Source organism: Semicossyphus pulcher, unplaced genomic scaffold, assembly GCF_022749685.1.
Source record: "Semicossyphus pulcher isolate SPU_LCO1_2020_fin unplaced genomic scaffold, fSemPul1.0.p SCAF_28, whole genome shotgun sequence".
Taxonomy (NCBI): Eukaryota; Metazoa; Chordata; class Actinopteri; order Labriformes; family Labridae; genus Semicossyphus; species Semicossyphus pulcher.
The window spans coordinates 5616455-5626931 of record NW_027211702.1 but is presented as its reverse complement, the minus strand read 5'-3'; the positions used below and the strand labels follow the sequence as shown (position 1 = coordinate 5626931).

At 40.7% G+C, this 10477-nt stretch overlaps 1 protein-coding gene across 1 annotated transcript; it reads left to right on the top strand.

Annotated features, from left to right (window-relative positions):
* Window positions 1–480: 480 nt before the first annotated feature.
* Window positions 481–9015, top strand: ccng2 (cyclin G2). The gene is made up of 8 exons (XM_069677129.1): window positions 481–566; window positions 1800–1957; window positions 2136–2273; window positions 2502–2752; window positions 3352–3430; window positions 3574–3672; window positions 4699–4898; window positions 7327–9015. The coding sequence occupies exons 2-8, from the start codon at window positions 1853–1855 to the stop codon at window positions 7457–7459; spliced, it is 1005 nt and encodes a 334-aa protein (XP_069533230.1). The 5' UTR covers window positions 481–566; window positions 1800–1852; the 3' UTR covers window positions 7460–9015.
* The last annotated feature ends 1462 nt before the right edge of the window (window positions 9016–10477 follow it).

Below are 10477 nucleotides of genomic sequence, written 5' to 3'. Positions count from 1 at the left end.
AACACTGGGAACCATTTTTAACATTCATAAGAGTTATTTGACATTTTTGAAGACATTTCATATAACAGAAAGTCAGAAGGCACTACGTAATGCAAAGATTGCGTCAGGAGTTTGTATAGTTTATAGCCAACCAAATCATCCCATTTTGGGCGGACTATTTGAACGTACCAAATTGCGGCTCCCTGATTGGCTAATGACAACGTCAGTCAGAGGGGGATCGTCTCATGTAATAGATGGGCTGTTTTTCGATGTAACGAAGCATTGGAGATTTATTATCAACCTTAAGGACACAATTCTTGTTGATAACGTCAAATATAAAGTGAAAAGATGAGAAAAAAACATTAGGTGTGTAATTTGTGTATAGTTTTAGTCGGAAAGTGGGTGAAGTCTATTCTTGAACCTACGACTTTGATTGGTTGCTGGCATGTGACGTCGCAATGTGGGCGTGAGCTTTATGGACATCAACAAAAGAGAGAAAAGGAGAAAGGAGAGAGAAGACGAGAAGGAGTAACGTTAAACGCTACAGCCGAAGACAACAGATATGTGGATTTAATCTGCACTAACAGGTAGAGTACACATTTAAATATATATATTTACTTAGAATTACACGCATAGTTAACCGACTTTGCGTATTTAATGAACACAATTTGCCTTTTGTTGCGAACAATTTACTGGGGATACAGGAACATAGCTGGTTAAAGTGAACGGTATACAATGGGATATTAATAATCATATTATTCAACTGACGCCCATTATTGTCGAAAACGATTAACTTGTCTCTTATTATAGTTTTTTCCTATTGCACAATTTGGACTGAACAATAAGGAAGTTTGAAATGGTATTTATGGGGATTTTCTAGTTTCAATCTCTGTAAGGAAATAGTGGAATTGTTTTCTTCACCTTGTTGCGTTTTTTAGGATTAAAAATAACAATTTTACAAGTGTTTGCATGGAGAATTTTCTTGCTAAAGCCAAAGATGTTTTTCCTCTCTGTTGTTGTTGGTATCCCTTGGATCCGTCTCCTTTTCAAAGCAGAGATTTTCTACACGGTTATATTCGCATAAATAAACCACAACAACCGTTTTTGATGGGCATGGTACATTATCACGGTGCTATAATCAATAAAATATTAATTTTATATTGATAAATTGGTTGTGCAGTATGTTTTAGTAGACCTTTTAACGTCTGAGGAATGAAAAAAGCAGCCCCTCCCCCGCTCCGATCAGAGAGGATTTAAACGCTAGCTAGATGCTGTTGACGTTAGCTTCCTCGGTTAGCATCAAGTAAAACAATAAAACCGAGGATTTTCAGCCGTGTGGATTATATTTTTGTGTGTTTTGGGTTGTTTATTAACAGACAGAACCTTGGAAAAGCAGTTGTTTTTCGGTCAGAGGACAGGGAAGGCGTCTACCTCAGGAAATCTGACACCGGAGCCCAGCTGAGGGGAGTGGGCGGGGCTCCGAGCTGTGACCCCTGTTAGGGCTGACAGCAAATGTAGGCCAGAGATATACAGTGTACATAACACTTCAAACAACAACAAAAAAGATAAATAATGGAAAAATAACACAAGAAGAATAAGAATTGAAGTTTATATTATGTCCAAAGAGCTGTGAAACCAAAGAAAAATACTATCATTAAAGCTGTCTCATCACCTAAAAACAATAAGTTTATTAATAGATTAAACAGAATACTTTCATAATTTGCGCTTAAAAACTCCCATCTCTTAGTCACAGTGATTCCTTTAGGTCTTGTATTTTGTCAGATTAACTGAATCTACTTGCTGGTTTTTCTGTTTTGCAGTGAAAATACTGTGTTAAGAACAAGAGATCACTTGCTCCAGATCCAGCTGAAACATGGACGCCTTCAAGTTGATGAAGGAGCTGAGGCTGAACTATGAGCAGGAGGTTTATTATCTCCCCAAAGAGACGGGGCTGTGCCTCATCGAATCCACGACACAGGTGAGAACACTTGTCATCATTAATCCATTAATCTGCTTAAATTAGACATTTTTTGAGTGGTATTTTGGTTAATAAAGTCCATAAAACATAAAAGAAAGAAAAACAAATGTATGACAATGTAAGTAACCATCAGTGGTTAATAAACAAGGTAATTCAACACCATGTCTTTGTTTTGCAGGATGACAGTCGGATCTCGGCCAAGTGCAGGGATGCCAAAGTGGAGGACCTATGGAGTCTGACTAGCTTCTTCGGTTACAGCACGCAGACCTTCGTCCTGGCCGTTAACCTGCTGGACAGATTCCTGGCCATGATGAGGGTATGACATGTTCACACCTAATAGGACCAGATATAGGACAGCTTTCATTTTTAACCTGGCCTGGTGACACATTTTAGCTGCTTGAAACCTCTCCAGCCTCTTTTTAACAGCAGATGTAGAAGCAAACAAGTTTAAACACAAAAACTTAATCGGTTTTAATAAATAGTTTATGTGTAAATTCAGGTCCCTTTTTCACCTATTTCTTACCTTCGTGTTTTCCCACCTCAGATCCAGCCGAAGCACCTCTCATGCGTCAGCCTTAGCTGCCTCCAAATAGCGGCCAAAGTGACGGAGGAGGAGTGCAACGTGACGCCAAGCGATGACCTCATCCGCATCGGACAGTGCAGGTTCACCGTGTCCGACCTCAGCCGCATGGAGAAGATCGTCTCCGAGAAGCTCAACTTCAAGTCCAAAGCCATCACTGCCTTAACCTTTCTACACCTGTACCACCAGATTGCACTTTCGCACTCTACGGACAGGTGAGACCACCATTTACAGGATATCATGTGCAACCTAATGTCTTGTAATGTTCTGAGTTCAGTTCTTGATGCACATAAATCTTTTTATAGCATAACAAGTTTGCAGCTTTTGTTGAAGCACATTCAGGATGAATTTCACATCTCTGAATGTTTACACAAAATACCAGCGTGTGGATTGGTATGCAAACAAAGATTTTCCCATGATCTGATTGGCAGAGCTTCACCACCCCACTGCTTGTCTTTTCAGCAGCTCCACTTGATGTAGGACAGCAGTTAACTATCAGCTAACTCTGTCTGACTGAGGTGCACTGATAAGATTTTGTCGTCAACTGCTTCTGGCAGTCCCTCACGCTTGCATAACCCTGGCACAGTGTGTTGTTTTTGTTTTGCCCAGTTAAGCTTTGGTTCAAAACTCAAGATATTCAGATTACACCACATCTGTTTTCAATATTTCACAAGCCTCCAAGGGTCTTAAATTTCCTGAAATCACTCAATAGTAAGTTATTTTCTGTGTTTTAGGTCTTAAAATGATCGAATGTTGATTTTGTTGATTTTGTCTGTCTGGAAACACAGCCTAACCTGACGGTCTGTTTAAACAGGAAGGAGACACTGAGCCTGGAGAAGCTGGAGGCTCAGCTCAAAGCCTGTCTGTGCCGGATCTCCTTCTCTAAAGCCAAGGTAAGAATTCACTGCAGGATTCAAAGGTCAGACTGGATTACATCAGCTCAGCAGTCCAATAAGACACTCAGATATTAGTTATAAAACAGCACTGAGACTCTGGTAAAGTGTTAAACCTGTTTTTGTTTGTTCTTCACTTTCAGCCGTCCGTCCTGGCCTTGTCCCTCCTGAGGCAGGAGATCGAAGCCGTCCAGTCGGAGGACATGTTGGAGATAGCCTATCACATCCAGAGACACTTAAAGGTAAACATGCATGACTTCGTCGCACTACATTCATACATGGAGGGAAAGCAACACCTGTTAAAACCCCACGTAATAAGCCAAAAAAAATACAGTTTGCCGTTCCACAGCAGAGACAACAACAGCAGCTCTGAGGAAATTAACTTACAAGGAAATGAGATTCTTAAAGGTTTGATCTCAGAGGACTCGTGGTTTCATAGAAGTCAATTAACTGCTCACAATTTCCTGGATCAGCTGCCACCACAAACATTTTAGGTACTTTACTTAGCCTGCAGGTGAAACTACCATTCTCTGGTTTAGCAAAAGCAAACACAACACAGTAATAGGTGTAGTCGCATTTTAAACAGCAGCAGTCGGGGTGGGGTGGGGGGTGTATCTGTTTATTCTTAGCCCGGCTCTGGTCCAAAACATTTTTTTCCTATTGACGGCTGTGGTTATATAACCTGCTGTCGTGTTGTGACAGCTAGACGCACTGCATTAAAGGAAAAGAGACTTTCAAAGGCATGCGGTGAAGGTGGGATTTCTGCAAACTACCAAATGTTTGTCCTTAAACTGGTATTGTTTCACCCGGCTTCATCTTATTACCTATTTTCCTGATAAGATGTTATTTAGGAGCCTTTGTTTTTTTTTTAGAACAACATCCAGTTTTACTTTATATTTTAATCCAAAATATAAATATGGACTTTACATAGTTTCTCTGATTAGGATCATGTCATAGACCCTAATATGTTGCTGACACAGCGAGAATTTGCTCCCCTGCATGTTTGTCTTTCCACCCCTCCCTCCGCCCAACATATGAAGCTTCAGGTGTTACGTGACCAGCTGATAAGGTTTCAGAACAAAACCTACAGACGCTCTTTTAACCTGGTTTCATTTAACCTCCTGACCTGGAAATAGAAGCCAGGTGTCTGTTTACAGGAACATAGTATTATGTGTTAAGTAACTCGGTTATTTTAAATACACCATCAGTCAGTGAACGGGGCAGACGGCCAAACAGCCAGTCTGATCTGCTGTGTGGTTTGGTTTCAGATTGCGGACAGTGAGCTGCTGCTATGGAGCGAACGTGTGGCGCTCTGTCTGTCGGACTACGCGTCCCCTGAATGCAGCAAACCCAACCACAGGAAGCTGCAGTGGATCGTCTCGCGGCGGACCGCCCAGAACCTGCACAGCTACCGCAGCATCCCTGAACTGCCCACCATCCCAGAGGGCTGCTGGGATGAGAGCGAGAGGTCAGTCCCCCAAAGTCACCTGAGCAAGATAATTACACTGTCGGAACCACATACACACCTGAACACGATACTAATGCTCTCACAACCACTAACACACATCAGACATATTATAGCATTGTTAGCACCCAAATGCACCTGAGCAAGATACTACCACAGTCAAGCTCCCATATACACCTAAGCAAGATACCGGTTCTGTCATAACACAGGAGCAACACTGTCAGGCCTACAGACACACCTTAGCAAGATGCCAACAAAGTTAGAAACCAAAACACACCTGAGCAAGATACTAACAGCGTCAGATCCACACACACACCCTAGACAGATACTCATACCAGACTTCCACACATATCAAAGCAAAATACGTTGGGTTCTGACAATCTGTCAGTGCTCCTGAGCTAGATACTTATACCCCTGTAAGAACCACAAACACCTGAAGCAAGATACTAACACTGTCAAGTCCCTAAAACACGCCTTAAATATTCTAAAACCGTAGGACATTAAATGCATCAGAGCAAGATACTCCTCTGTAAGAACCCCATACACACCTTGGCTAGATACTAACACTTTCAAAAGCCCAAACACACCCGAGCAAGACACTCATTATGCCAGACTTCCATGCATACCTGGGCGAAATACTAAAATTGTCAGAACCTAAAATGCACCTGAGCAAGATACTATCATTGCCAAAACATAAAATACACCGCAACAAGATACTAACACTTAAATTTCCCAAGATACTTATTCCGTGAGACCCAAGTACACACCTGAGCAAAAAACTAAGACTGTCAGACCATAAAATTCACATGTTCCAGACCCCTATACACACCTGAGCAAGATACTAACACTATTAGAACTCATCACACGACTGAGCAAGATATATTTTAGGAATATTAAAATCTTAAAAAGCTTACAAAGCTGACAAACTAAAAGCACTGAGCCCACATAAAAAAAAGAAATCATAAAATCATTAAATTATGATGTTTGACACTTGTTACAAACACAGTTCAGTCAGAACTCACAGTGCTGTGCTTTAAAAGTCAGACTTTGACTTGTGCTGGATTCAGTTTCGTTCTTATTCATACGTCAGATTGGCATCATGTGGCATCATGTGATGATTCACAGCTGGTCAAATCTGCTGTAAATTCCAAAAACGCCTGACAACAACAGAGGCATTAAAGACTCAAAGGAACCAGGCACACCCGTGTGTCGCCACACACACACACACACACACACACACACACACACACACACACACACACACACACACACACACACACACACACACACACCCGATGATTCATTTTTAAAGAAATGAAACACTGAAACTCTGCAGAGAGTTTGTCTTTTTAAGGTTGATTCAAATCGGTCTAACATGTTTAACTTCTCTCGGTTGTAAGAGCAAGCTACAATTTTAAGGTTATTACAGTTTAAAGGAGGATTTTCTTCCCAGTGTAATGTGTGCGCAAAAACACTCCTGAGGCAACATACAAGTTCCCTATATGTTGTAACAACACGTCACACAGACCAGCCCCTCTGACTGTCTCAACCCGTCGGGGGCCTCTCATATCTCCCAGCGCTGCATGATGGGAGGTGTGCGAGTCACCAGTCACGTCCCACTGACACAGACGTTTCCATGATGTCACATGAGGCCAGAGGGCCTTCCCTTTACGTAACATGCAACTTCTGGAGAACTTTTACCTCAGGCATGTTTGTTCAGAGAAAAAGAAAGAAGCAGACGTGAAGACTTTTAAGAGCTGACTCGTGTAAATACTGATCATTAACCCACATTCATGGAACAAACCTTTGTTTATATACTTTTTTATGAGTTTAATTCCACTCCTGACGTTCAGAATCAGCAGATTTGAACAGACAGCTGAGTCAGACTTTTAACTGGCATGAGTCAGGGCATGAGATCAGCTGTAAGCAGATGGATTATGTCTGAGTTTCTCTGCACTGTGGACGTCATTTAAACCGTACATTTTAATTATCTTCTGTTTTAGAAGGTTACAGTATCACACCTGCTTTCTGCATGTTTCAACAAGTTGGATTTATGACATTTTTACGTCCCTGCTGGCAAAGAAAGGATTGGAAATTTGAGTTATAGATTAACTTGCAAAGTTAATGCACAACCTCCCTGATCCTGCTCAGATAAGTTACCTTAAAAGAAACAATTTTAACTTATTACATTTAGAGGGAGCTTATCTTTTATCCCCAGCGGCCCACACACCACATCATGAGACATGTCTTATTTTGCTATGACTTGACCCATACTTATTTCCTGCCAAAAAACATATTTAAAAGGAAGTCTGCAAACATTATCTTCCTTTTAAGGCCTCAAATTCAGATTTTACTCATTTTTAAGTCCAGACCCCCTTTTACCTGTATGCTTGCGTATACTGACAATATATCCCTGTTTGTGTCTCTACAGTGAGGATTCATGCGAGGACGTGATGAGTTCAGGAGAGGAGTCTCTCAGCAGCTCTCTGGGCAGCGACGCCGAAGGACCCTTCTTCCCGCTGCAACTCCGCCGCCAAAAACACCGCCAATACCTCCACGCCTGAAGCCTCCGCTGCCGCCACGTGCCTCGCCGCCTCCACCCTCCGTGCTCTTTACCAGACGACGTCCTTTTTTTAATTTATCGTTTTAATACGCTCTGGTGCTGGTGGAGAATCGCACAACAACTGGCAGCTGAGCAGTCCAGACTCTTCCTGGTAGATTTTTTTTTAGTTAGTAGACGTGTTGGTGCATGTTGAGATGTCACATTCCAGGACAAATGAAAACTCAGTCGACTCGGTGCACCGTCCGGTCTTGTGAGCTGTCAGACAATTTCAGTCAACGCTCGGACGTAGCTCAGGACCTGAAGTGACTTGTGTTGTCGACGTGAAGACAAAAAAAAAAAAAGCTAAAACGTGGTGTTTATTTATCAGAATGTTTTTAGACTGTTAATAATCTTAAGACTGTTCTTAGTAAGGAGGAGGAGCTCTGATGTGCAGAAGACGAGAGCAGCTGCGGTCGACCCTTTCTTGAAATGCTATTTCTCGTGTGCATATTCAGGTTCAGAGACATTGATAAGATGTCTAGCTGTTACCTCGGGATGAGGACTGCATATTTATTTTTCTCATGTTGCATATTGCAGCTTCCATCTTGCCAATTTGGTGAAAAAGGATCTTTGACCTCGACTAAAGCTTTGACTTTTATTTTAAACTTTATTTACAAATCTAAAGAATAACTTTAAATAGGTTCATGGTGGGATTTTAAACCCAAACCTACGTTATGTTTTGTCCTTTTTGGCCTGTTAGTCTTGAGGTTAATGACTCCAATGTGACCTACAGTTCGTACTGAGTTCACTCAGGACCTGGCCGGGGCAAATTCCAAACTACATCTAGTGTCGAAATGTTGTCTTTCGCACCATTTGTCCTCGAGTTTATTTTAGTTGAAGACCTTTACTGTGTAACAGGAGTTAAGTTCTCATTGAAGTCCTGACCATCACTTAGCAGTCTAGATGTTTCTGAATAACAGGGTTGAAAACTAAGTGAGCTGATCTGAGCCCAGCTGCTCTCTTCTTCTGTTAAAAGTTTCATTTGCACAGTTTCTTTAAACTCATTTCAAGTGTTAAAGGGGCAGACTGGAGGTTTGCGTCTGAAGGGAAACGGACGCTCAGAGCTCGTGTTCAGTCGTCAGGACAGCCCGTTGAAGTGCCTTGCTCAAAGGCAGCAGGGAGTTAAACCTGAATCGACTCTGCACGTCTGACCTTCCCCTCAGACTCTCACCCTGCTCACACCACAGGGTGTTCAGATAAACATATTTAACGAGTGCGTGTTTGTGGATGTGTGTATGTATGACCTGGTTTAAAAAGTCAAAGTTGCCAACTTTAGGATGTAGCTTTCAAAAGAAAAACTTTGTTCTGTTCAGAGAGGATGTTGTGTGGAACTAAATAATGCTGACAGTGTCAAAAAAAGTTTAAAAAATGTAAGAAAATGTTAATATAAAAACATGTAAAACTGTAAATGATGTACAAAAAAATCTGTTAATAGTTCTTTGTAGATATTAAGTTATTTATTCTCTTTTTGTCACCTGTACTGAAAAAAGAAAATCTTATAAAAATATTGTTTTTTAATCTGTTGTCTGACTTTTCTTCTTCTTCATGTGTAAACAACAAGCAGCAGCAGCTGCTTGGTACATCACATTAAAACTGAACGCAAAATAGTTTTACAATAAACTCACAGTGGTTAGAGAACGTGAGAGACTAAGATGACCACAATGAAACTGGGATATTTTGAGCAAATAGTTTCACTTTTGCTTCAAAACACAAAAGGTCATGACCTCTTAGTTCAGGATGGTGCAATAGCATGAAACTAATTTTATGAAGTGTGTGGTAATAAGGTGTTCATTGGTGAAATTATGATTTCAGGGGCTGCATTAACTTAAAATAGGGTCCTTTTAAATGGAGCTAAACTTTTAAATTGCCTTTTTTTTTTGTACAAAGCTTTGAAACATTTATCGCAGTTCTTCACCTGAATTGACACAAATTAGACCCACATTTGATAAGATGTCCTCCCAAGGACCCTCTTATAAAAGTATTGTCATACATTCTGTCATTTCGTTGGATGGATTTCTAGTAAAAAAGATAAATTGCTGGGGACATGGGCTCGCATGTTTCCCAAGATGCACCTATATGCCTGACTATTACAAACTACTTTTAGCAACAAAATGTTTTATGATTTACTCTGTGACCAAAAACTTTCTGTGATGATGTTACAACAGCTTAAACACACCCCTTATTCAGGGTTGCTGCACACTATTAAAAACCATATTTTAGATGCACAGCAGAACAAACGACTGTTAACACACATGTGGCAGAATCAACTATTTTTTATTCTATAAAATAATCTAAAGTCAAAAGCGGCACCAGGGCTGAATTTACTGATCAAACACAGAGACAAATTCCCGGAAGGATCCTGGAAACATTTCCTTAAAAAGGTGAGCGGATGTCGGTGCTTCACTTGTATGAATGTGTCGATTTGTTGTGCACAGCTGCAATGTGATTAGATCCAACATTAGTGGTCTGTGATCCAGCAGGAGTCGATGATGTCGTAACAGCAGACATGCAAGACTCCATTGGTGCCGCACTTCTTCGAATACTTTCCAAGCGTCAGAGCTTTTCAGATTTCACGTGGGACTCAGCGGCTTTGATTCCCATTGTCCCGATTTAAAAAGCTTTTTGCATCTCTTGCCTCATAGTCATTGTTGGCCCTGCCAAACCTTCCCTGTATTTTTCATCTTCAAGCCAAATTTCCTTAAACTTGCATTTCGGTTTGTGAATGTGTTTGTAATACGCTGCCGTAATGAACTGTCACATGAACGAGCAAATCCACAAAACAATATAATAGTCAAATCTAAACTGTCTAGTTAGCATTATAGGATTTTTTTTAAGTATTCAGACGTATCTCATTCAATGTGCCACATTTAATTTAAGACCCCTCAAATGTGAAAATAAAATTTTTTTTAAAGAAATTTTAAAAATCAAATTTTAGACTTTTTAAGGATCCACAGGAACCCTGTTATTTTCAGGAGCTTAT